The sequence below is a fragment of the Mobula hypostoma genome, chromosome 8, assembly GCF_963921235.1.
Source record: "Mobula hypostoma chromosome 8, sMobHyp1.1, whole genome shotgun sequence".
NCBI classification, from domain to species: Eukaryota; Metazoa; Chordata; class Chondrichthyes; order Myliobatiformes; family Myliobatidae; genus Mobula; species Mobula hypostoma.
The window spans coordinates 25,648,277-25,675,657 of NC_086104.1; the positions used below are offsets into that span (position 1 = coordinate 25,648,277).

The 27,381-nt window shown below is 41.1% G+C and overlaps 1 protein-coding gene across 1 annotated transcript in view; it reads left to right on the forward strand.

Annotated features, from left to right (window-relative positions):
- Positions 1-27,381, forward strand: part of LOC134350419 (formin-2-like) — a 475,718-nt gene that overhangs the window by 24,696 nt on the left and 423,641 nt on the right. Inside the window, exon 3 of the mRNA XM_063055594.1 lies at positions 18,436-18,611. Coding sequence (XP_062911664.1) covers positions 18,436-18,611 — 176 coding nt within the window. The remainder of the gene's footprint in view (positions 1-18,435; positions 18,612-27,381) is intronic.

Sequence of the window (27,381 nt, forward strand, 5' to 3'; positions counted from 1 at the left end):
GCTTAAAAAAAAAAATCCTTTTTGCTTCTGTTCTAAACAGTCACCCCTTAATTTTGAGGCTGTGCCCTCTAGTTCTGGATACCCCCACCACAGGAAACATCCTCTCCACATCCACCCTATCTTGTCCTTCCAACACTCGGTAGGTTTCAGTGTGGTTCCCCTGCTTTCTTAATTTCAGTGAGTACAGGCCCAAAGTTGCCAAACTCTTGTATGTTAATCCCTTCATTCCAGAATCATCCTTCTGAACCTCAATGTCCACAGAATCACCTTTCTCTTCCTGTAACTATGGAATTTCCTATCACTATTGCCCTCCTCTTCCTCCCTCCCCCACTCCTTTCCTTCTGAGCCAGAGATCTGCTCGCTGCAGCTTATCCAGGTAGATTGCTTCTTCCCACCCCCTCCTGAACTATTTAAATCTGTTATTGAGAGTGTCCATGGGTAATCTACACTCGCTACCTATTCCCTTTTCCCTGCATGACACACAGAGCATACCACTAACTCTGGGGCCCATTCTAGGCCCACTAGTTGTATACTAATAAACAGGAAAAAATCTTACTATAAACTTTGACCTTCTGCCTCTGCTTGCCTAATCCTCCCACTCTAAAACTGTTGCCCTCCAACAATGGCTGCTCCAAAGAGTTGTGGAAGCTAAATCATAAGTACTTGAAACTTTTAAAATCAAAGATTATGACTGATTGTTTACGCATGTTAGTCATGAATATACCAAAGGGCTGAGTGGACATGTAGGTGACTTTGTTTTCTTAATCTATGAATGTGATTACAAGGATGTTGCCTGGATTGGGAAGCATGCCTTGTGAGAATAGGTTGACTGAACTTGGCCTTTTTTCCTTGGAGTGGCGGAGGATGAGAGGTGACCTGATAGAGGTGTATAAGATGATGGGCATTGAGCATGTGGATAGCCAGAGGCTTTTTCCCCAGGGCTGAAATGGCTAACACAAGAGGGCACAGTGTTAACGTGCTTGGAAGTAGGTACAGAGGAGATGTCAGGGGTAAGTTTTTTTTTACACAGTGGTGAGTGCGTGGAATGGGCTGCTGGCGATGGTGGACGTGGATACGATAGGGTCTTTTAAAGGACTCTTGGACAGGTACATGGAGCTCAGCCATCAAACATTCTCAATATGACAAGCCATTCAATCCTGGAATCATTTTTGTGAACCTCTTTTAAACCCTCTTCCAATTACAGACATCCTTTCTAAGGTAAGGAGCCCAAAACTGCTCTCAATACTCCCAAGTGAGGCCTCATTGCTTTATAATCTCAACATTACATCCTTGCTTTTATATTCTAATCCTCTTGAAATGAATGCTGATGTTGTATTTGCCTTCCTCACCACTGACACAATCTCACAATCTGCAAATAAACCTTTAGGGAATCCTGCACAAGGACTCCCAAGTACCAAGTCCCAGGTTCTTTGTATTTTCTCTCCATTTAGAAAATGGTCAACTGTTTGATTTTTTTTCTACTGAAGTGCAAGTCCATACACTTCCTGACACTGTATTCCATCTGTCATATCTTTCTCCCATTCTCCTAATCTAAGCCCTTCTGTAGCCTCTACTTCCTCAAAGCTACCTAGCCCTCCTCCTATTTTCATATTGTCTGCTAACTTTGCAATAAAGCCATCAATTTCATCATCCAAATCATTAACATGTAATGTAAAAAGAATCAGTCCCAACACACACCCCAGTGGAACATCACTCGTCACCAGCACCCGACCAGAAAAGGCTCCCTGTATTCCCACTCTTTGACTCCTAACGTCAGCCACTGCTCTATCCATGCTAGAATCTTTCATTTAATACCATGGGCTCATAGCATATTCAGCAGCCTTGTATGTGGTGCGTTGTCAATACATGTCTGAAAATCTAAGTACACGTTATCAACTGATTCTCCTTTTTCTGTCCTGCTTGTTATTTCTTCAAAGAATTCCAACAGATTTAAGTCGGCTAAGATTTTCCCTTTGGACACCATGCCTATTTGGACACTACTGCCTATTTTATCATGTGCCTCCAAGTACCCTGGAATCTCTAATAATCGACTCCAGTGTCTTCCCAATCAGTGGTGTCAGACTAACTGACCTATAGTTTCCTTTCTTCCGTGCCTCTTCCCTTGAAGAGTGGAGTGATATTTGCAATTTTCTAGTCTTCTGGTACCATTCTAGAGTCTAGTGATTCTTGAAAGATCATTACCAATGCCTCCATAATCTCTTCAGCAACCTCTTTTAGAATCCTGTGGGGTACACCATCTGGTTCAGATGACTTATCTACCTTCAGACCTTTGAACTTCCCAAGAATTTTCTCTCGTAATAGAACATCACACACTTCATGACCTCTAATACCTGAAACTTCCACCATACTGCTACTGTCTTCCACAGTGAAGACTGATGCACAATACTTATTCAGATTGTCTGTGGTTTCCATGTTTCCCCCATTACTAACTCCCCATTGTTTTCCAGTGGTCTGATTACCCACTTTTGCCTCTGTTACACTTTGTGTATCTAAAGAAACTTTTGGTAACCTCTTAATATTATTGGCTACTTTCATATTCCATCTTTAATGAGATTTTTAGTTGCCTTCTGGCTTTTTTGTAAGCTTCCCATTAATTTTAGCTCTATTTGCTATCTTTGGCTTTTATGTTGGCTTTGACTTGTTGGCCTCAGTTGTGTCATCTTTCCTTTGGAATACTGCTTCCTCTTTGGGATGTTTTCAGTATATCCTGTGTCATCTGAATTGCTTCTAGAAATTCCAGCCATTGCTGCTCTGCCGTCATTCCTGCCACTGTTCTTTTCCAACAATTTCTGGCCAACTCTTTCACGCCTCTGTAATTCCCTTTACTGCAGTGTAAAACAGATACATCTGACACTTCTTGCTTCTCAAATTTCAGGGTGAATTTGATCATATGATCACTTTCCCCTAAGGGTTCTTTTACCTTAACCTCTCTGATCAATTCTGGTTCATTGCGCTCAGTAAATCCAGAATAGATTATCCTCCAGTGGGCTCAAACATGAGCTGATCCAAAAAACCATCTCATAAGCATTCTAAAAATTCCCTCTCCTAGAATCCAGCTCCAACCTGATTTTTCCCAATCTACCTGCATATTGAAATCCCCATGTCTATTGTAACATTGCCCTTTAAGCATGCATTTTCTATCTACTGTTGTAATTTGTAGACCACATCTTTATTGTTTGAGGGTCTGTATACAACTCCAATCAGGGTTTTCTTACCCTTGCAGTTTCTTAGTTCTAATCACAATGATTCGATACCTTCTGGCCCTATGTAATGATTTGATTACATTTTCTTTACCAACAGAGCAATGCCGGGCCCTCTGCCTTCCTGCCTGTCTTTTCGATACAATGTGTATTGTTGGACATTATGTTCCCAGCTATAATCTTCTTTCAGCCATGATTCAGTCATGCCTACAACATCATACCAGCCAATCTCTCTAACTGTGCTACAGATAGAACAAGTTGCCAAAGGAAATGGTTGCAATGAGTTCAATTATAATGTTTAAAAAGGCATTTGGACTGATGCATAGAAAGCAAAGGCTTGGAGGGATACGGCCGAAAATAGGCAAATAGAGCTAGCTCAGGAAGATGCCTTAGGATGGATGAATTGACACAAGTGTCTGATTTCTGTGCTATTTCCTCTAACAAAGTAACTCAAACAGAAAAGTGGAAATGCTCAGCATTTCAGGGAGAAACTATGTAAAAGAGAACGAGTTGTCCTTTCCAGTTTGAAACATTTGATCAGAAATGGGGAAGGGTAAACATTTTTTAGTATCGTACCAGGTGGGTGAGGGATAGGTAGAACGAGGGAATATCTCTAGTAGAGGAGACTAAATTTAATCTGCTGATCAAAAGCACATTGTGCCTTTTTGCACGCTGTATTACAAATAGCAGAACTGTTGTGTCCAACACTGTCCAGGCTCTGTACTGACAGAAAAGCTGGCATATGGATGATAGAAATGGACTGTTCTGATAAAGTGAGTTCACTGAAGTTTGAGAGCCTGGTATATAGTCTGGAAGGTGAGTTGTTTGGTGTTTGCATTGACTTTGTCACTTTTGCAGTGAATCAAACAGATAAAATGCAGATTAGGATGGGGAATCGAAGTGACAGGCAGCCAGAAACTTGGGATCTCTCCTGTGAATTTGAATACTGTAGACAGGCTGCCAAGTGATCATCCAAATGGTGTTTGGTTATTGATATTTTCCACTGTTAGTTCAGGATTAGAGAGCATTTTTTTTAATGAGCCAAGCTTTTGGGATGAAATTAAGATGTTCTTCAAAGTTCACAGATGTGGAATTCTAAATTGTAAATGGCAATTGATGCCGAGTGTTCTGTTGTGAAACTGGGCTTCTGGTAACAGTAACATTACAGCTATTGAAAGGAATGGTTGACCCTCCTGAGCAGGTTTTGGGCCCGCAATATTGCCAATTCCTTGCCCTCCACAGGAGTTGTTTGACCTACCGAGCTTTTCCAGCAACTTGTGGCTCCAGATCCCAGTAGTTGCAGCCCTGTGTCTCCATCTTAGTTTGGGATCCTGGGCGTTGTGCTCATCACTATTGCTGACTTCCCCTCCCTGCTTCTGTCTTCTCTGCTGACTCTGGTATTCATCATTCTTGTGGGAAAGGACCCCCTCAAGATGAAACCAAGGGCAGTTGTGCTTCTGAAATGTAATGGCTACATCTTGATGTTGGCATAGCATTGCAGATGGCAGTCGGTGTGTGCACTGGTTCTACAACCAGAAACAATGAGTCGCTGGTATCAGCCATTGCACATCCCTGCAGAGTGTGCATAGCTCTGCACTTCCAGTTGCCAAAGACCTTGATGCCTCCTCAATCCATCAGGATTATTGTCATCTGCTCAGTATGTGATGTAGGCCATTCAATGACAGCATTACTTGAAATTTACCTGTTTCCTGATGTGTTTACCTTTATGGAGAGCTGATTAGATTTGTCATGTTTTTTTGTGAACATTTGTCTTCAGTTTTTGGTGGGGTTGAATGAGCTGTAGTGTTCAGCAAAGAATTTATTGTGACTTGTCTTGCAGAGGGTATGACAGGTCAGTCTTTGTATATTGTGTCCTTGTTTCTCTCATCAAAATATATTCCTCCTGCCATTGATTGATCATGCCATGGATGTTAGTGATGTCAAAATCCTCAGTAGATTCAGAACACAAGTTGTTAAAAGTGGTGAGTACTCCAGGCTGGAAGGCTCTGATTTGTAGGCCTCCAGTGTGTTTGGGGGTGGGGGGGGGGTGGTGATTGATCATGAGTTCCCTAATTATTCAGCACTGTGCAAATCTCATTCTGGCAACTAACCTATTATCTCCTGAATAACTGAGCCCATCACGCCCTTCCTGACAGTCCCATTAGTCCTATTTGCATTCCTCTCCCTGTTTCTCAAACTCAGTAGTTCTCTATGCCCATTAGCTTTTCCTCCAACTACTATCCGAGGGAGGAATAATTTACTATGCACAACTACCCTATCAGATGTGCATTGGAACAGGAGCACCAGCAAATTCCACAGTTGCGAGGGGACATGATGCTTCATGTAGTACCAGAAGTTGGGATTGAGCCAGGTCTCTGAAGATGTGAGAAAAGTTACACCACAGTCATGTAACTGCTGTGCTGCCATGCCACGCCATATCCCCCTGAAGCTACTTTGCACTGTGATGCTATTGCATCCTCCTTTGGCTGTGGCCTAATTAGTGTTTTATGCATAATCAAAACACTATGAGAAATGCTCAGTAAATAGTATCTGCACAGAAATTGGAATAGTATTTCAGGTTAGTTACTGTATAAGCATGCTGGTGAATCTCGTCTACACCCTTTCCAATGCAATCATGTTCTTCCCTACAGTGTGGCAACTGGGAATGGTTCTCCAGTCCTAGCCAATGTTTTATTAAATTGTATCATAACTTCCTTTGCTCTTGTGTGCCATTCCCAGATTAATGAAGGTTTATTCTGCACATCTTGACTTCGTAAACTAAGGGCTCCCTGTTCCTTTAGTATTTGCTCAGGACCTACTAATGGTGTAGGTCCTTATTAATTCTCCCAAGCACTTCACTTACACACCAGTATCAATTTCAATCTATTTCCTACCCGTTTTAGCAAATGATCATTAGTTAGTCCTCGAGGATTCCTGCTCACTGCAGGCCATGGGCTTCTAGTCACCACAGCTACCCTTCATCTCTTTTCACCAAGCCGATTTGGGTCCCATGAGCTCTACTTTTGTGGATTATTCTCCCTTGTGGAGCCTTGTCAAAGGCCTTGAACTCATGTAAAATGCATAAATCCATACTTTATGCATGTTAATACCTCTAACAAATTCACTCAAACTGGTCAGACAGGATCTTTGCATGACAAACCATGATTAATTCCTATATTTCCATGTGTAGGTTAATCTCGTCCCTCAGGATTTCCTCCAGTAATTTCCCTTGCATTGATATTAGATGAGCAGGTTTGTAATTACTCGTTTTATCCTTGCTGCCCTCCTTAATCCTCTGGGATTAATTTGCTAGTCTCCACAATAAAACTGGATCAATTCGTGTCCCTCAATTTCTTGCCCTGTGGGTTGCATGTCTGAAAGATCATTAACTAGTAAAGTGAATTATTTTCTTTCCTCAGAAGCTGACTGCTTAAGCATTGTCAGTGTCCTTTTTTGGACTTTATCTCTTCAGTTCAGTAATTTTTTATACAGATCTAACGTAATCACTGTTTTCATGTTCTTTGCCTCAGTTGGTCAATGCAAGTCTCCCTTCTGCTTCCAGGGCACCTCATCTTGTGCTGCCCACTTTTAGAGATACGTGGGCATGCATTCTTGGATCTGTTTGTTATTCTCCCACTATTTATTCCTATCATGTATCTCTAGGCTCTCAAAGATGGCTTCTGTCCTGTTCTAGTGACTTTTAAGTAAATGGTTCCCTAGTATGATGAGATGATAGATCACAAGGTCAAGAATCCATGTTATAATCTTGTGCCTTATTGTCTATCTGCACTGCACCTTCTCTGTAACTGTAACACTTTATTCTGTACTCTATTATTTTATCTTGTATTACCTCAGTGCATTGTATTGATCTATATAGATCTACAAGATTTGTACTGTGCACCAGTAAATGTGACAATAATAAACCAGTTTACTATTTTATATGCCTTCCCATGTCTGGTTAGTCTTTCAAGTTCATTGTCCTACTGTTCAGGATTCAGCTCCATTGGCTAATTCTGTATCCTTCCAATCAACCTACAGCTTTTCCGTTTACCCTTGCTGTTCAGCAATTTTGTTTTCAGATCCTGAGCCAGTCATAGCATTCATGTAATTCCTGGTCAGTCTTGAAGATTCTTTTTAAATAAATTCAACAGACTTCAGCATCTTCCCAGCAATTGTTGTCCGATATACTTCGTTAACAAATCCTTTCAAGAATTGAAGGACCTGTTTTGCAACAAAGCAGCACTGGGCTCTTCTGTGGTTTTTGAAACAATATTGTACCAATGAAAATTGAAAGCAAGCATTCACACGGAAGCTTTGATAGGGAGCTGGTTTTAAACTGAAAACAACTCAGCTTTTCACTTGGCAATTTCATTTATTTTATAGTTAAAGCTGCAGGTTCCAGATTCTGGATGTGGATGTCAAGTGCATACTTTTATTTCACATCCACCTCCAGGAAACTATTCAAGCTTGCTTCAACACTTGGTTGTAGCTAAAATTGGTGTGTGAAATATAGTCGGTGTCAACTTGTGACTTGCCACCATGGTGCTTGTTTGGTGTCTAAATGTGCTGTACTGCGTTCTAGTACTAAATGAGGGCAGTGCTATTATGGAATTGCTGTTGGAAGATGTTACTTCAAAACTCAGTTACAGTCGTGGTGGATATGCTGTGGTTTAGTTGCAGTAAGATTTTAGAAATTTGTTGTATTTGTATAACTACGTGTAGGAGCAAGCCATTTAGCCCCTTGCACTTGTTCTTTATTCAGTAAGATCGGATCCTGTCCTTGATCCTTGTCACCTTCTTTATTGTTTTCCTTGGAGTCTGTGGTTGGAGGTGGTCAGCGAGCCAGTCTTGTGGTGCTGTTTTGTGATGCAGTGCACAGGAACCTTCAGAACATAGGCTAACTGTTCTGACACATGCTCGCATCACAGCTACCAGCATGTTACTATATTGTCTTGATTTAATTAAAGTAGACCACTTTCCATTTCTGGAGAAATATTTTTCAGATGTTTTGACATCAACTGCTGGATGGGGTTTTAGGGTAATGGATAATAGGTTTTGATGTGATCTGAGGAGGAATTTTTTTCCACCCAGAGGGTGGATGGAATCTGGAAAAACCAGTTGCCTTCACCACCCATTCAGATACTTTGTCAACACTTGCGTATCTGCTGGTGAATGGGGTTTGCATAGATTATTGAAATGAGCATCTTGAACTGGAGGGCTGGTTTCTGTGCTGTGGGACTCTCTCTCCATTTTTGACAAAGACCCAAACCCACAAATCTGCAGAAAATGTCTTTCTTTTAGATTTGTCCCCTTCTAAATGGTTAGTTTAATATCTACTTGAGTAAATGAATCATCATGTGGTATGTTTGAGGTATGTTGTGTTGCTGCATTTATTTGTTCAACATGGCTAGTTCTGATCTTGCCTCCAATTGGAGTCCAATTTTATTTGTATTCCGTTTTATACCCTCTTGATAATCAAATTCATGTCATATTTGCTCACTTGTCTTTAGGTACACCATTTGGGTTGAGCTGTTTCTTTGGTCCATATCTGTAGACTCTCCAATGAATTTAACAAATCCATTGGCTTTTAAATTGTGCAATGAATCAGCAATTTTATTGAGGTAAAGCCTGTGGTAGAACATGGCATTGTTCGATAACTGAATATCTTATTGCTTGATTGGCCTTTGAATATCTTGTGCTTTTAAGCCTTTTGGCCAAATCTATATACATTTTAAACGCAAGATATTCTGCAGATGCTGGAAATCAAGAGTAACACACACAAATGCAGGAGGAACTCAGCAGGTCAGGCTGAGGTTCTGAATAAGTGTCTTGGCTGTGCCTTGCCCTCCATAGATATTTTTTGACCTGCTGTGTTCCTCCAGCATTTTGTTACTATATATAAATCCTCTGGTTCTACTATTAAAAGCTGTTTTGAAATTAGTGGTACATGAACTATAATTTATTGTGATACATCAACCCTTCATGTGTGCAAAGATCCAACACTACTCCTATGTTGCTCTTTTCCATTTGCCTCTTTCTAACTTCAATTCCCTTCAAATGTGAATTAGTGAAGGTGAAAAATTTGGCTTTCCAATAATTTTCAGCATGCACTCGAGTCATTGCATCAGGCATCTTTATATCTGATATTTTGTGTTTGTTCTGCACTTCTGGCTGGCTATACCTTGATAGTAAGAGTTTGCAACTCCCACCATCTTCTCTTCCACCCCCCCCCCAACCTAAACTCTGTGGTCCGATTTGTTATATTTGGCTCAAATCTTGCTGATTTTTTTTAAAGAAGTTTTGAGCATTTGAGTATAAAGATATTTTGGTATTAAGCTAATGAATTGTATTTAAAATCAACTGTTCAGCATGTCAGATAATATAAAATTAACCTGCAGGCATTTTAGCCAATGCATTCACCAGCTTTATCAATAAATGCAGAAGCAGTGATCAAATATAAAGGTGTTCATAACTTTAAAATAGCAGGCATTAAGTACCTTGATAAAGTTTTGAACTTCAAGACTTTTAAATCTGTTGATGCCAAGCAAGTGAAGAACAGCACTCTGTCAGATTTATTTGGCTGAATGTTAATTAGTTGCAAGATCAGCCTCGAGCTGATAATTATAGCTGTTTGTTGTAATGCTGTGCCCAGCTTCTGAGTCATAGCTTTGTAAAATAGACCTGTTAAAAATCTGTGGCATGGGTGGAGATCACTGAGTCTATTGAGGACATGCCAGGAAAATGTAGTCTGTTGCCAATTCTTGGTCATAACCGTGTAGGTCCACTGTCCAAGTGCCCACTCAGGAACATTTTGCATGCATAGAGGATCTTCACCCCTGCTTTGAGTAGCTTATTGCTAACTGACAATATTCTTTTGGTGTGTTGGGGAGTCATACGGCACGGAAATGGGCTCTTTAGGCAATAGATTAATTTTTAACATTGACTTTCAGTTGTAGATTCTCCCTCGAGATAACCATCTCGATACCCTCCCTGTCTGGACCTGCAGGTCCTTGTGTGTACTTCAGTCTCCCTGGAGTAGATACAATCCCGACTCATTAAACTTTTCCCAAATCAAGCATTCCAGTCAACTCTTCTGCAATCTTTGAGCAGATGGCGCAGGAGATGACTGACAACTCAGTTGCCGTTTGTGTTGCTTTGCTGCTCCTGCCATTGATGCTGGCCTTCCATGGACTAAATGTTCTCAGCATCATTCCAAATGTTACGAATGAGCTTTGGACAAGATATTCCCTGTGGTTAATGAGGATATTACACCTTAATTCTTCAGTGAGGACTTATCCAAACCTTTGGTTGCTGTGCTGTGCAACAATAGACTGTACAGGAAGACTATATTGCTAGTTTATTTTTGCAGATTACTATGTATAAAGGACCAATTTAAAAAAAAAAAAAAAAATCTCCGATGAGTGCAGAGGGGGAAAAAAAATTCAAACTATGCAAACAATAGAAACAAACAAATGGCATTCTGAAGTCCACATTGAAGAGTCTGTCCAGACTTAGTGCAGAGCTGAGTATGCCTCTGGAGCAGCGAGCTGAACTGGCCCGTCCCTTGCCTTGGGCCCTGAAACCCCTACCTTTTCATTTGGCCCGGTGCTTAAATTGTTGTCCAGACATTGGGTTCAGTCACTTTGTGTTCTGGGGCCTGGGGCCTGGACCCTGCTGCCTTGATTTGGCCTGTACCCAACCTTTCCAATTGGTCGCAGCCAAATTGGAAAGCATACACATTCAGATTGTCAATGATGTCCTGCAGACAGTTCACAAAACTACTACTTTTGCTTTGAACTTTGAGAAATCATGACGCAATAGATAAATTATATTTTCCAGCACCTCTAAAGACCTGTTGTAACTCAGTATTGTGCAGTGCTCACGGAGGACGAGTCAGTGACACTTGGCATCTTCCTTAATTTTGTCATTAATTGTGTGATATGGGCAGTGGGTTTGTAATGAAAAGTCTTTTGTGAAAAGTGGTGTTCTTTGCCAAGCATGCACTAGACTGGGAAAGCTATCCATCTGAGATGGAATGATTATCTAGGCCTTTGGCAGAGTTGGGGCAGTTAAAGATTAAAAATTAGCTCTGTTTGTGACATTGAAAAATGTGTCATTTTGCACCAAAGACAAACAGAGCCTGAAGATGGTACTGGAAGCAGCCCACAAATGTTAACATATAGAAATGGCAGAAGGATAACAGCAAAATGCAAACAACCCACATGACAGGACATCCTCCATCTGGAGTGCGGTTTGGAGGTTTACCGGAATAATGATTGTAAAGATGGAGTTGCTCAAGTTTGAAAAGCTGAGCATAAACAAGAACATTAAAAGTTTTTGACAAGAACTAGCCTTTAAGCCCAGCAAATTCCTATTCGCATAGTATGCTGAAGTAACTCCTGAGCTTAGATTTGGAAATCTAAGGTACTACTCTAACTACACAACTAGGTAGTTTGTTGCATGTTTCCATAACTTCACTGTAAAGAAATGCCTCCCGCTGTTAGTTTGAAATCTCCCCATAGTCATTAATTTTGAAGTAGCAGCTGGCATCCTGCATAGATCCTGCAGATACGGGAAATCTAGAGTGGGAATAAAGGGAGCAGGTAGAATATAGAAGATGGAAGTGGTGGGAGGGGGTAGTGAGAGGAAGGAGTAGAAGCTAGAAGGGGATAGATGAAGCCCGATTGTTGTGAGGAGGGGGACGAAGTAAGAAACTGGGAGGTGATGGGCGGAAAAGGTGAAGGGCTGGAGAAAGAATCTGGGAGTGCAGAGTGGACTAGGGAGAAAGGGAAGGTGGAGGGGCAGCAATGGGAGATGATAGACAAGTGAGAAGAGGTAAGAGTGGGGGCCAGAGTGGGGAAATGAAAAGCAAAAGGAGAAGCTGAATAATTACTAGAATTTGGAGAAATCTATGTTCATGCCATCAGTTTGGAGGCTATCTAGACAATGTTGGGTCTTCCTCCTTCACCCTGAGTGGCCTCATCATTGCAGAAGAGGTGGCCATAAACTGGCGTGTCAGAATGGGAATAGGGGTTGGAATTGAAATGGTTGGCCACCAGAAAATCCTGATCGTTTTTGTGGCTGGAGTGAAGGTGCTCAACAAAGCAATTTCTCTAGTCTGTGTTGGGTTTCACCAATGTAGAGGTCGTCTCATCAGGAGCACCAGATAGAGTAGATAACCCCAACAAATTTGCAGCTGAAGTGTTGCCTCAATTGGAAGTACTGTTTGGGTTCCTGAATGGAGGTGAGGGACGATACGAATGTCCAGGCGTAGTACTTCTGCTTGCAGAGAAAGTGCCAGAAGGGACAAATGAACAATGGTGTCACTGAATGAGCTATCTCTGTGGAATGTGGGGGCAGTAAAGGTGTGTTTGGTGGTAGAGTCCCACTGAAGATGGTGGAAGTTGCAGATAATGTGTTGAATGTGGAAGCTCAAAAGGTAGTGTGAGGACGAGGAACTCCATCTCTGAAGGCAGCAGGAAGCTGGGATGAGGGTGAACTTCTGCTTAGCCCTTCTAGGTGAGGACAGGAAGATCAGTGCTAGGGTGGGGTGACATGGGACTGGAAGATTTGATGTCCCTGTGGGTAGAGTTACAAAACTGCAAGCATAGAAAGATCCTGATTGGAGTTGTATGCAGGCCTCTGAACAGCAGGCAGGATGTGGAATGCAAATTTAATTGGGAAATAGAAAAGGCATGTAATAAGGGCAATGTTACAGTAGTAGGTTGTGGAAAATCAGGAGTGAATTTGTAGAATGCATGCAAGATGGATCTTTGGAACAGCTTGTTGAGCCTGCTAGGGAAAAGCTAATTCTGGATTGGGTGGTGTCTAATGAGCCAGTTTTGATTGGGAAGCTTAAGGTAAAGGAATGCTTAGGAAACAGAATGACATTATGATAGAATTCACCCTGAAGTTTGAGAGGGAGAAGATGGATGAGTAAATAGAATTGGAGACAGAGGAGCTGGCCAAAGTTGATTGGAAAGGGACACTATCAAGGATGACTGCAGAACAGCATTGGCTTGAGTTTCTGGGGCAATTTGGAAGGTGCAGGATAGATATACCTGTATCCCAAAGGTGTATTCTAAAGGGATGAGGGAAATCAAAGACAGCATAAAGGCAAGAGGATGTATAATATAGCAAAAATTAGTGGGAAGTAAGAAGTTAGAAGATTGGGAAGTTTTAAAAAAAAAACAACAGAAAGCAACTAAAAAAGCTATAAGGAGAGAAGATGAAATATGATGGAAAGTTGGCCAATAATTCAAAATGGATGCCTCTAGATATATAAGGAATAAAAGAAGTGAGGGTTGAAATTGGACTGCTGGAAAATGATGCTGGAGGGGTAGTGGTGGGGGGAAATAAGACTTTACTGTGGAAGATACTAGCAGTATGCCATCGATTTGAGTGTCGGGGGCAGAAGAATGTTAGTTGCTCTTACTAAGGAGAAGATACTTGGGAAGATGAAAAGCCTGCATGTAAGTAAGTCACCTGGATCAGAAGAACTACAGCTCAGCATTCTGAAAGGGGTAGCTGAAGAAATCATGGAGGCATGAAGAATTAAGATGGCTCTGGAGGGTTAGAATATTGTAAATGTCACTCCACTTCTTCAAGAAGACTGGGGGACAAAAAAAGAACTGGGCCAGTTAGCCTGACTTCGGTGGTTGGGAAGATGTTGGATTCCATTATTAAAGATGAGGTTTTGAGGTGCTTGTAAGTGCATGATAATGTAGGCCAGAATCTTTAAGGGGAAATCTTGTCTGACAAATCTAGTACTTGGGGAAATGGCTAGTAGGACACAAACAGTGGATGTTGTGTACTTAAATTTTCAGAAGGCCTTTGACAAGATGCTGCTCATGAGGCTGCTTAACAAAATAAAAGCTCATAGTATTCTAATGAAGATATTGGCATCGATAGAAGATTGGCTGACTGGTAGGAGGCATAGTTCGTATAAAGGGGATTTTTTTTTGTTGTTGGCTGGCTGTGTTCCACGCGGTTGGTATTGGAACAGTTTCCTTTCACGTTATGTCAATAATTTGTGTGATACAATTGATGGCTTTGTGGTCAAGTCTCCAATGATAGGAAGATAGGTGGAGGGGGGTAGGAAGGGTGGTGGTACTGTTGAAGCAGGAAGTCTACAGAAGGACTTTGAGAGAATCTGCAAAGTTGTGGCAGATGGAATATACTGCAGGAAGGTGTATGTTCATGCACTTTGGTAGAAGGAATAAAGGTGTAGACCATCCTCTAAAAGGAGGAAATTCAAAAATCAGAGGTGCAAAGGGACTTGGGAGTCTTTGTGCAGGATTCCCAAAAGGTTAACTTGAAGCTTGAGTTGGTGGTAAGAAAGGTAAATGCAATGTTGGCATTCATGTTTAGAGTACTAGAATATAAGAACGGGCATGATACTGAGGCCTTATTAGGCCTTAGTCAGAACACTTGGGAGTGCAGTGAGCAGTTTTGGGCCCCCATCTTAGTGTTCAGAAGAGGTTCATGAGTGTGATTCTGGGAATGAAATGGTTAATGTATGAGGAGTGTTTGGCTCTGGACTTGCTGGAGTTTAGAAGTAGAGGGATCTTATTGAAACCTATCAAATATTGAAGGGTCTACATAGTGCGGATATAGAGGATGTTTCCTAAGGTGGGAGTGTTTAGGACCAGAGTATGCAGCCTCATGATAGAGGGATATCCATTTAGAACAGATGAGAAGGAATTTCATTAGCCAGAGGGTGGTGAATCTGTGGAATTCATTGCCATGGATGGCAGTGGAGCCCAGGTCATTGAGAATATTTAAAGCAGAGGTTGATAGGTTCTTGGTTGGCCAGGGTGTCAAAGGGTTACAGGGAGAAGGCTGGAGAATAGGATTGAGAGGGATAATAAATCGGCCACGATGGAATGGTGGAGCAGGCCAAGTGGCCTAATTCTGCTTCTGTCTTATTGTCCCAGAAAAGGCAGAGATGCAGATGAGGAAGATAAACACTGGTCTTTGAAGGAGGAAATCTCTGCTGCCCTATAGAGGGAGAATTTGAACAAGGAGTCAATGTTTAAAAATAAAGTATTTACCATTTGAGTGCAGATTTTAGTTTTCTTGAGGATCATGATCCTAACCAACAAAGGATGATGAGCAGTATTTAAGTGTTTTTAAGGCAGAGATTGGTAGATTACTGGTTACAAAATGGATGAACAGTTACTTGGGTCAATGTGGAGCTGTTCAGTTATTGCTTTATTAAATAACAGCACAGGGTGAGGGTGTGCTCAAGTTGTCTTGTGTTCCCAATTCCTAAATTGGGATGTCTCTGCACTCCTTCTCCAGTCACCACCTCCAAAGTGGCAGCAAGTCATCCTCAACTCCAAGGGGCTATCTTGCCATGGTTAGAAACTTGGTGGTGCTTGGAATTAAGTATGTAAATAATGAATACCCTCTTCCTTCCCTCCCTACAACTGAATCCTGTGTGTTGTGCACCATTGTTGCCACTGGGGGGAAATCAAGTAGCAAAATTATCACTGTTTAGAGAAAGGGAGTTTTGGTTCATCTCTTTGGTCTGTATTTTGTCTGAGCCTGAGATTTCTGAAATAGAAATGTACTGGTTGAATCATTGTAAATGGCTCATAGACTATACCAAAGCCACAAATGATATATGTAGCAGAGTTGACTTCATTTGTACATGTGCTTCATTGTCAATAGGAATATTTGCTGGAAACAAACCAAAACTGTCCTGATGGGCTGATGCTCCCATGCAGTACTCAGTGTACTGTTAACATTGTTTGAGCTGCAGTTTTTCCAGAATGTTTTGTGTCTATTCTTCCACCTGGTCTTAGGGGTGTAAGATGAGAGGCATTGATCGTGTGGATAGTGAAAGGCTTTTTCCCAGGGCAGAAATGGCTAACGAGAGGGCACAGTTTTAAGGTGCCTGGAAGTCTGTACAGAAGGAATATCAGGAGCAAGTTTTTTTTATGCAGAGTGGTGAGTGCATAGAATGGACTGTCGGTGACTGTGGTGGAGGCGGATACAATAGGATCTTTTAAGAGGTTCCTGGATAGGTACATGAAGCTTAGAAAAATCGAGGACTGTGGGTAATTCTAGGTAATTTCTAAAGTAAGGACATGTTCGGCACAGCATTATGGGCCAGAAAGCTTGTATTGTGCTGCAGGTTTTCTATGTTCTAAGTTTCTAAGTTGCAAAAGACCTTGTGGCACTGGTTAAAAGGAGCAGGAACTTATCCTTGGTGTCCTAACTGGAATTAGATTTGCAACCAAGCTGTTCTAGTCCAGTTAAAGCACCATTGTCTACACAATATGGGAGATTGCCCAGGTATGCATTGTCCACCAATGAAACTAATCTGGCTGTTGATGGCACAATCATCCACTCTCAATCGTGAGTTGTGATGGAATCCATTATCAATAGTGCAGTCATACAGCAAATTTTAGGAAGATGTAATACTTTATACTATTCAAAGAAATGGCTTCTGAGAGCCAAAATGAAATTGGAATCCACTAATATGTAATGTATTCTCTTAGTCAATCTTTATTATTGTCTTTTTCCAGCCTTGCTGAGGAGGTTGTGACTGTGCATCCTATGTTACTGATTGATTCCTTTTCATTATTTTCATGCAAGTACAGTAATCAATTATTGCACCAGTAATTGAATCCACTGCAGTGCAAAATGGTCTTGGTGTTAAACTCTAATGATTGGGGTTGTGCCAGTTGCTTCAGGAACTGAATGCCTGAAGGAAAGTAGCTGTTCCTGAACCTGGTGGTGTGGAACTTCAGGCTTCTGTACCTCCTGCCCGATGATCGCTGGGAAAAGATGGCATAGCCTGGCTGGTGGAAGCTTTGTTAGAGATTGCTATTTTGAGGCAGCAGCTCCTGTCGATACTACCAGTGGTGGAGAGGGATGTGCCTGTGGTGTATTGGATTTTGCAGCTTGTGTTCAGCAATGGAATTGCCATACCAGCTCATGTGACCAGTCGGTACTTTCAACAGTACTGTATATCTGCAGAACTTTGTGTTTATTATGGAGAGTATGAGGGGATTCTTTGCAGTTTGTGCAAACCTTGTTTTACTGCAAAATTGTAATGTTTCCTATATTTAAAATACCTGTATTTAATTATAAAGAAGTTTGAAATTACAAAGTTCTCTAAAGACATGTTTGAACAGTTGTTTTTGGTTCATTATTGAATATTGTGTGTTTGGGGGGTTGGGGAGAAAAGCTGCCTTGTTGCACAGCTTTCTGAGCACCTGTGCAGGTGCATTAAATTCACTGGGTTTGGAGAAAAATGTGATTTGTATTCGGAAAAACTTGTTCTTAATTTATTTTTCTGCTGACCAGTATCTTTCACCTCTGCAAAGCCAGCATTTATGCCCATCCCCGATTAGCCTCAAAGCTGGCTTCATCTGCTGCAGTTCTTCAACTAACTAAAATTAATGAATGTTGGAGCATTCACAACATAATGAATGTTGTACCTTTTGACAGTAGAGATACAAAATTAAAGGTTATGTTGTAAGAATTCTGAAACGTCTTAAAATTGTCTGTCTAATTTGCATGTAGCAGATTTTGCATTCAAAATACTTTTTCTTAAAATCTCTTGATTAAACGATGAATTGTGCTTCTCTCGGCTCATTATAAATCTCATGAGGCACAGATAAGTATTGAATAACATTATGTATTTAAGCCCTTCTCACCCTAGTTTTTAAACCTTGATGGTATGATTTGAAATTTTTGCATTACATATACAACCTGCTAAATTATTTGTCTACATAACAGTTGTCCTTGCACTATTAAGCTGATTGACATTCTTTCATATGACATAAGTTTATCCCTGGCTCCAGTGTATCAATCCACTTGATTGCCTATTAAAACCACAGTTAGAAAAATGAGGTGCCAGAACTGTTCAGGAGATGGGTGGATGGGTATTTCCATTGTTCAGTATTCATGTTCCCAATAGTGTGGAACACACTTGCATTCATAAGGCATGCTCCAGACGAGCAAAGATCTATTAAAATATTCTCATAGGCACGCAAGAAGTCTTCTCAAAGAAATAGTGATTACAGATAAAATGGTTAATTGCTTATTTACTTGGCTATGCTCAGTAAAGAATTCTGCTCTTGTGCCTTGTAAAGCTTTTTGGAATTGGAAGCAATACATTCTAAATTTGGTATGTAGTGTTCTTTGTTAGGTCATTTATTTCATTTTTTCTGAAGTCATTTTAATGTTTCTCTTACAGGGCGTACATTGCTTGAAAAACTATTCGGGCAGCAAGAGAAAGTACAGCTTTCAGGTGAACATGAAGCAGAGAAGCTGTGCTCCCGTATTCTGGCAATGGGCTTGCTGCTTCCATTTGGGGACTGTTTCAGAGAGCAGTTTTATGGAGAAGCACCACAAACCACCACCAAATTTGATGTGAGTTTATCATGCCATGTTTTTAAAACAAAATCTTTGCTAATGCAGTTTTCTGATCTGAAGTTGTTTGAATGTTTACTTTGCTCTTTCCATTTGTATGCTGATGTATTTTTAAGCAAGAAAGCACCACACTTCTCACTGCTTGCGCAGCGTCTATTTCTGAATGAGCTGACGTTTCATCCAACTGAATGCTGTTTGTTGGCCACTGACTCCACCTTTTTCCCCATGGCAACTCTGAGACTGACTTGTGTTTTGCCTTGTTTGGCTTGTTCACTGAATATCCTCCATATCTTTTAGTACCCCGACCTGATTTGTGCCAACACAGTACTGGCTTCTTAAACTTCTGTCATCTTACCCACTAAACTTGAGGTAATCCAGAGCTTGCACTCCTCTCCCAATTCGTGCTAAGTCCTGTCCACTCATTCCTGTGCCTGTAGGCTTTTGGGTCCTAGTTATTCAGAATGTTGATTTTTTTTTAAAAGAGCTTCTCATTGTTTAAATCATGCCATGACAGTGCACATGTCATTGTACACTCAATTGTTATTAACTCTGCATGCTCTGCCTACCTTCAGCTTTTCACTCCTTACACTTTAATAGATCTTGGTTAGAATTTTGACCACCAAGGCCCTAGGCTATAGAATACTTTCAAAGTGCTCTACCACCTTCATTAGACCTAATATCTGATCAAACTTTCGCCCATCTTGTGAAATGTCTTGTTTGGTTTTTTCTTGCTGATGCCTCATAATTACTTCATTCTATTTCGAAAAACTTGTGTACTGTATTGTGATAGTGGATGGCGAAAAAAGGTGTCAAGTTAAATCGCCCTGTGTGCATTTGTGTACATGTTGTCAACCCTCCAGAGTTTTCCAGCAATAGATTATTCTTGACTTGCATGACAACCTATGAAGTTCGTAGATTTTTCTTTAAAATTTGCTTTGAAAATCCTTTGGAAACATCAGATGGCTGGGGTGTTAGCAAAGAGTTGGTAGGATGAGGGAAGAATAGGCTGTCTGGAATCCAATCCTTAATCCATTCGGGGGGGAGGGAGGAGAGAACAACTTCATTTTTGTTCAATTGTTAAATTGAAAGTTGACTTAGAATGACGGTTGAAAAGATCAGAGCATTGAGATGCAAAAATGAGGAAGAAATGGTTAATGGCAAATCATATTTAAAATATTAAGTGGTTTCTTTGGTGCGATAAATGCCTTGTTTATAAGAGTTCTGCAAATTTGGTTAGGACTTTGGATTGCAATAGTGTATAAGCATCTAATGGGCTTTCGGTTCAATGTCTTATGATCTTTGTGCATGAGGGAAAAGTTGTGGCATTATACCTGGAGGAACATTTTGTCCAAATAGAAGTTTGTGTTCTTCTGTTTCTCCTGTGATTTGCTAAGCACACAGATAATGGTGGATGAATTAGCATTTATCAAGAAGTTTTACCACCAATCTCAGCTCAAAGTATAATCAATCACCAGTTTCTGTAGGACCATGTTGCCCATACGAATAAATTTAAAACATCAGCCACATAAAAATTTCTTTGGCATGAATGTGAGAATTAAAGTTGTTTTGAGGAAAAACTAGGTTTTTACTGTTTAAAAAGATTGAGTTCAGCGGAGAAGAGATGCACTTTGGACATGAAGTAATGGGAATTTATAAATTGAGAGCTTGTGCAATTTCCAGTAAAAGCCAATTCCAGTCATGAATTTTTTTGCATAGTAAAAAGCATTAGAGGGCAGTCTGTTGCCGTGATTTGGACAGCTGTTCTCATTGAGTTCACTCGGTATGTTATCTTGCTGGACAGCTTGTGGCCCGCACTGTACAGCACACTTCAGGATACTTCAATTGTAACTTTCCAGCAGGACAATGGAGCTTAGCAAAGGAGTTTCACAGTTGAGAAAAGTCCTATTGAATATGGAAATAAGGGTAATACATAGAGTTTCAGTAATCCTTTTATCATTATGCATAGGATTGACATTTGTTGCTGGACTTACTTAACTTCACTTTTATTCTTTTTACCTATACTTAAGTCAAACCAGTCATCAAGATGAGATCTAATTTATTTTTTAACATCACTTTATCAGATTGGTAAGTTTTTAGATCTGTAATTTTTCTTTGTCATCTCTTTTTAATGTTGCTTAATTAAGTTTCTGTTGTAATGGAAGACTCATTTGTTGAATGTTATATTAACCTCATTCATTCTGAGGTTCTGAATAGCATTCCTGTATACATTCTTCTCATAGTGGACTGTATGCTGACTTCTCAATGAGCAAACCTGCATAATTTTGCCCTTGCAAGGGTGATTCAGCTGCCTGACCTGACTGTAGGTTGAAAGTTGGTTTGTGGTTCTGTCAAGTCTGTTTTGCATTGGAAATTTGGCAGTATAGGCCTCCAAATAGTAGCCAAGATGTTGGGTTGAGATTGCAAAGGGAGCTGGAAAAAGCATGTAATAAAGGTAATGACACAGCTGTAATGGGGACTTCAATATGCAAGGAAAATTAGATTGGTGTCAGATCGCAGGAGGGAATTTGAATGCTTTTTAAAGCAGCTTGTGCTTGAGCCTACTCGGGGAAAGCGCATCTTAGATTGCGTGTTGTGTAATAACCCAGATCTTATTGGGGAGCTTAATGTAAAAGGCTGGTGGTGCAGTGACATCAGCGGCGGACTCAGGAGCGAAGGTTCCCGAGTTCAAATCCAGTTGGGCCGCTCCCGGACACGCTTTCCATCCGCAACTTGGCCTCGTTTTTTAAAAAAAAAAGGCAAACAAACTGCACTGTGAGGAGGACGTGGGGGACCACTCACAGAATCTTTCCTCCAAGACAGCCACTTAAGAAAGTGGTCGCTGAGGCTCTGGCAGAGAATGGCACACACACAAAAGAGGAAAAGGCAGTGATCACAATATGATGGAATTCGTACTACAAATTAAGATGGAGAAGTACAATTCACATGCATCAGTATCACAGTGGAATAAAAGGAATTACAGAAGCATGAGAAAGGAGCTTGCCCAGATGGACTGGAGGACGATACTGGTGAGGATGACAGAGCTGAGGTGGCTGAAGTTTCTGGGAATAGTTCATAGGCGCAGGATAGATATGTCCCACAGAAGTAGTTCTCAAATGACAGGGCTAGGAAAGGGCATATAAGGTAGCAAAAGTGAGTGGGAAGTTGGATGATTGGGAAGCTTTTAAAATCCAACAAAAGGCAACTTTTTATTTAAAAAAAAAGCTACAAGAAGGGAGAAGATGAAATGAGGGCAAACTAGCCAATAATATAAAGCAGGATACTAAACATTTCAGTTGTATTAAGAGGAAAAAGGAGGTAAGAGTTGATCTTGGACCACTGGAAAATGATGCTGGTGAGGTAGTAATGGGGGGACAAAGAAATGGCAGATGAACTTAATTGTTACATTGCTTCAGTCTTCACTGTGGAAGACACTCGCAGTGTGCCAGAGGTCTGAATATCAGGGAGCAGGAGTGAGTGCCATTGCTAGGCAGACTGAATGGTATAAGGTGGATAAGTCACCTGGACCAGATGACTACATCCCAGAGTCCTGAGAGGGGTGGTTGAAGAGATAACGGATGCATTGGTCATAATAGTTCAAGAATCACTTGATTTTGGCATGGTCCCGGAGAACTGGAAGATTGCAAATGTCACTCCACTCTTTAAGAAGGGAGGAAGACAAAAGAAAGGAAAATTATAGGGAAGTTACCCTAACCTCTGGGGAACTTGTAATCTATTATTAAGGGTGAGGCTTCAGGGTACTTGGAGACTAATGATAAAATAAATTGGTCAGCATCGTTTCTGTAAAGGGAAATCTTGCCTGACAAATCTGTTAGCATTCTTTGAGGAAGTAACAAACAGGGTGGACAAAGGAGAGAACGGATGTCATTTACTTGGATTTCCAGAAGGCATTTAGTAAGGTGCCACACATGAGGCTTCTTAACAAGAAACAAATCCTGTGGCATTACAGACAAGATACTGGAATGGATAGAGGAGTGGCTGATATCCAGGTGGTGGAGAGTGGGAATAAAGGGTTTCTTTGCTGCTTGTGAGTAGTGGTGTTCCTCAGGGGTCAGTATCGTGATCGCTACTTTTCACATTGTTTATGATTTGGATAATAAAATTGGCTTTGTGAAAAAATTTTGCAGATTGTACAAAGATAGGTGGAATGTTGAGGAAACAATACAATTGTGAAAGGACTTGGACAAATTGGAAGAATGGCCAATAAAGTGGCAGGTGGAATATAATGCTGTGAAATATACAATAGTGCATTTTGGTAAAAAGAACAATAGTGCAGACTATTATCTAAATGGGGAGAAGGTTCAAACATCAGAGGTGCAGAGGGACTTGGGAGTCCCTGTGCAAGATTCCCAGAAGGTTAATTTACAGGTTGAGTCTGTGGTAAAGGAGGCAAATGCAATGTTAGCATTTATTTCATTGGGAAATAGAATATAAAAGCAAGGCGATAATGCTGAGCCTTTAAAAGACACTGGTCAGGCTGCACTGGAGTATTGTTAAGTTTTGGGCCCTGTATCTCAAAGGATATGTCATTGGAAAGTCCAGAGGAGGTTCACAAGGATGATTCTGGGAATAAAGGGGTTAACATGAGTATTTGGCAGCTTTGGACCTGTACTCACTGGAATTTAGAAGAATACGAGTGAACTCATTGAAATCTACTGAATGTTGAAAGGATTAGATGGGTTGATGTGAAGAGGATGTTTTCTATAGAAACCTACTGCACAATACAGGCGGTTTGGCCCATAAAGTTATGCCGAACGTGTCCCTACCTTAGAAATTACTAGACTTGCCTATAGCCCTCTATTTTTCTAAGCTCCGTGTACCTATCCAAAAGTCTCTTAAAAGACCCTGTCGTATCTGTCTCTACCACCGTTGCCGGCAGCCCATTCCACACACTCACCACTCTGAGTATATATACAAAAAAAACTTACCCATGACATCTCCTCTGTACCTACTTCCCAGCACCTTAAACCTGTGTCCTCTTGTGGCAACCATTTCAGCCCTGGGAGAAAGCCTCTGACTATCCACACAATCAATGCCTGTCATCTTATACACCTCTATCAGGTCACCTCTCATCCTCCGTCGCTCCAAGAAGAGAAGGCCAAGTTCTCTCAACCTATTCTCACAAGGCATGCTCCCCAATCCAGGCAACATCCTTGTAATTCTTCTCTGCACCCTTTCTATGGTTTCCACATCCTTCCTGTAGTGAGGTGACCAGAACTGAGCACAGTACTCCAAGTGGGGTCTGACCAGGATCCCAGATAGCTGCAACATTACCTTTCGGCTCCTAAATTCAATTCCACGATTGATGAAGGCCAACACACCGTATGCCACCTTAACCACAGTCAACCTGCGCAGCTGCTTTGAGCATCCTATGGACTCAGACCCCAAGATCCCTCTGATCCTCCACACTGCCAAGAGTCTTACCACTAATACTATATTCTGCCCTCATATTTGACCTACCAGAATGAACCACTTCACACTTATCTGGCTTGAAGTCCATCTGCCACTTCTCAGCCCAGTTTTGCATCCTATCAATGTCCTGCTGTAACCTGACAGCCCTCCACACTATCCACAACACCTCCAACCTTTGTCATCAGCAAACTTACTAACCCATCCCCCCCACTTCCTCATCCAGGTCATTTATAAAAATCACAAAGAGTAAGGGTGCCAGAACAGATCCCTGAGGCACTCCACTGGTGACCAACCTCCATGCAGAATATGACCCATCTGCAACCACTCTCTGCCTTCTGTGGGCAAGCCAGTTCTGGATCACAAAGCAATGTCCCCTTGGATCCCATGCCGCCTCACTTTCTCAATAAGCCTTGTATGGGGTATCTTATCAAATGCCTTGCTGAAATCCATTTACACTACATCTACTGCTCTTCCTTCATCAATGTGTTTAGTCACATCCTCAAAAAATTCAATCAGGCTCGTAAGGCACGACCTGCCCTAGACAAAACTATGCTGACTATTCCTAATCATATTATACCTCTCCAAATGTTCATAAATCCTGCCTCTCAGGGTCTTCTCCATCAACTTACCGAGGTAAGACTCACAGGTACGACTCACTGGTCTATAATTTCCTAGGCTATCTCTACTCCCTTTCTTGAATAAAGGAACAACATCTGCAATCCTCCAATCCTCTGGAACCTCTCCCATCCCCATTGATGATGCAAAGATCATCGCCAGAGGCTCAGCAATCTCCTCCCTCGCCTCCCACAGTAGCCTGGGGTACATCCCATCCGGTCCTGGGGACTTATCCAACTTGATGCTTTCCTGAAGCTCCAGCACATCCTCTTTCTTAATATCTATATGCTCAAGCTTTTCAGTCTGCTGCAAGGTATCACTACAATCACCAAGATCCTTTTCCACAGTGAATACTGAAGTATTCATTAAGTACGTCTGCTATTTCCTCCAGTTCCATACACTTTCCCATTGTCACACTTGATAGGTCCTATTCTTTCACATCTCATCCTCTTGCTCTTCACATACTTGTAGAATGCCTTGGAGTTTTCTTTAATCCTGCCCACCAAAGCCTTCTCGTGGCCCATTCTGGCTCTCCTACTTTCTTTCTTAAGCTGCTTCCTGTTAGCCTTATAATTTTCCAGATCTCTAACAGTACCAAGCTCTTGGAACCTTTTGTAAGCTTTTCTTCTTGACTAGATTTATTACAGCCTTTGTACACCACAGTTCCTGTACCCTACTATAACATCCCTGTCTCATTGGAACGTACCTATACAGAACTCCACAAAAATATCCCCTGAAGATTTGCCACATTTCTTCTGTACTTTTCCCTGACAACATCTGTTTCCAATTTATGCTTCCAATTTCCTGCCTGATAGCCTCATAATTCCCTTTACTCCAATTAAACACTTTTCTAACCTGTCTGTTCCTATCTCTCTCCAATGCTATTGTAAAGGAGATGGAATTATGATCACTATCTCCAAAGTGCTCTCCCATTGAGAGATCTGACACTTGACCATGACTGACTATGGTGGGGTTACTCAGAACTAGAAGGCGCAGCCTCAAAATTGAGGGGCGACAGATGAGGAGGAATTTTTTTAGCCAGAGAGTAGTGAATCTATGGAATGTTCTGCTGTGGACTTTAGTGGAGGCAACGTATGTGGGTATATTTGAGGTGAAAGTGGATTATTTCTTGATTGGTCAGGGCATCAAAGGATACGGTGAGAAGGCAGATGTATGGGATTGAGTGGGTTCTGGAATCATCCATGATGGAATGGCAGAGCAGACATAATGGGCTGAATAGCCTCATTCTGCTTCTATGTCTTGTGGTTTTAATACTGTGACTAAAAACATTTAACCAGTGGCCTGCTTTATATAGATGATGCTTAATGAGGTTTTGATGCTACTGTTAAATATTATGAAGGTTTTTAAATTTTATCCATCGTGATCTGGATACAGTGTTAACCAGTATATCATTGATACTGATTTACTAGTCAGCTTGTAAATAGTTTTACTACTTTTTGAAGGTCTGCAGTGCTGAAACAAGCATAATGTGAAAATAAACAGAACTGTCTCTGAACATGAATCAAAATGAAAATATACTGGAAGCACTCAACTGGTCAGGTGGCATCTGTGGAAAAGAATGGTGCTAATGTTTCAGGTTAAGGATCATTTCTCAGAACTGGTGACTGCTTTCTCTTGGCACATGAAGCAGATCTCTGAATCACAATTTTATTCTGTTGCTTTTGAAGCATCTAGGGGACAATTTGCATTACGCAAGTAGTATTAGTATATTCCTCGAGGGGATCTTGCTGTTTTCTTGTGGAGTTGAGCAATCTATCAATGTACGTTAATTTTAGACATCCGTGTGGCTGGAAGAGGGCAGAAAATGTTAGCTGATAAATTCAATTAAGCCATTTAATAACCTAACTTCAAATCCTGGTTAGCTATTTTTTGGTTGTCAGTGATGAAAGATGAGTTTTTTCATATGGATCTAAATTTGAAATTATTGCCACTATTGAAACAAGCTTGTACTGGGTGGGTGTGGGGGAATATCCCTGTTTGAGTAGAGAACTGCAAATAAGATGAGGGTTGTCACTGGTTTCTGGCAAACCCAGGTAGGTCCAGTTGACCTTAATGGTTTTGACATCACAAATGTTTGTGATAGTTTATCAAGCTTTTGCTATACATGTGCAAATGTGCATTAGGAATCAAAATGAAGACCGAAATAAAGCTGCAAATCTCATGGGGGGGCAGGGGAGTATTTTGCATTTCACATGCTTGTGGGCATGATTTAATAATGTGCCATCTGCCAAGCTGGGAACATGTAATTTATACTACATGAGGTGTTTAGTTGAACTGGGATTTGTTATCTTGCAGAAAGATGAATATATTGACATGTGTATTTGCATGAGAAAATGCATGCATGGTAAATAAGGTCGCATTAGGCCGTTCCCATTACTAACTGGGATTCAAAATCGACATGTTGGGCTGGTCTGGTAGTGTAGTGGTTAGCACAATATTATTACAGCACCTTGGGTTACTTTCTATCAATGTCAGTAAGCAGTTTGTGCATTCTCTTAGTGACTACAGTATGGGTTAGCGGATTAATGGTCAGTTTGGTGTAATCGAGTAGCCCAGGCCTGTTGGTCTGGAAGGACCTGTTACCTTACTGCATCTGATAAAATTTAAAAAAAACAAAAAAAACCTAACTACAGCATTTGGTACAATATAAAATGAGAGCACTGGATATTGGCAGACAGTCTTCTGTTCCACCTATTTATAACTA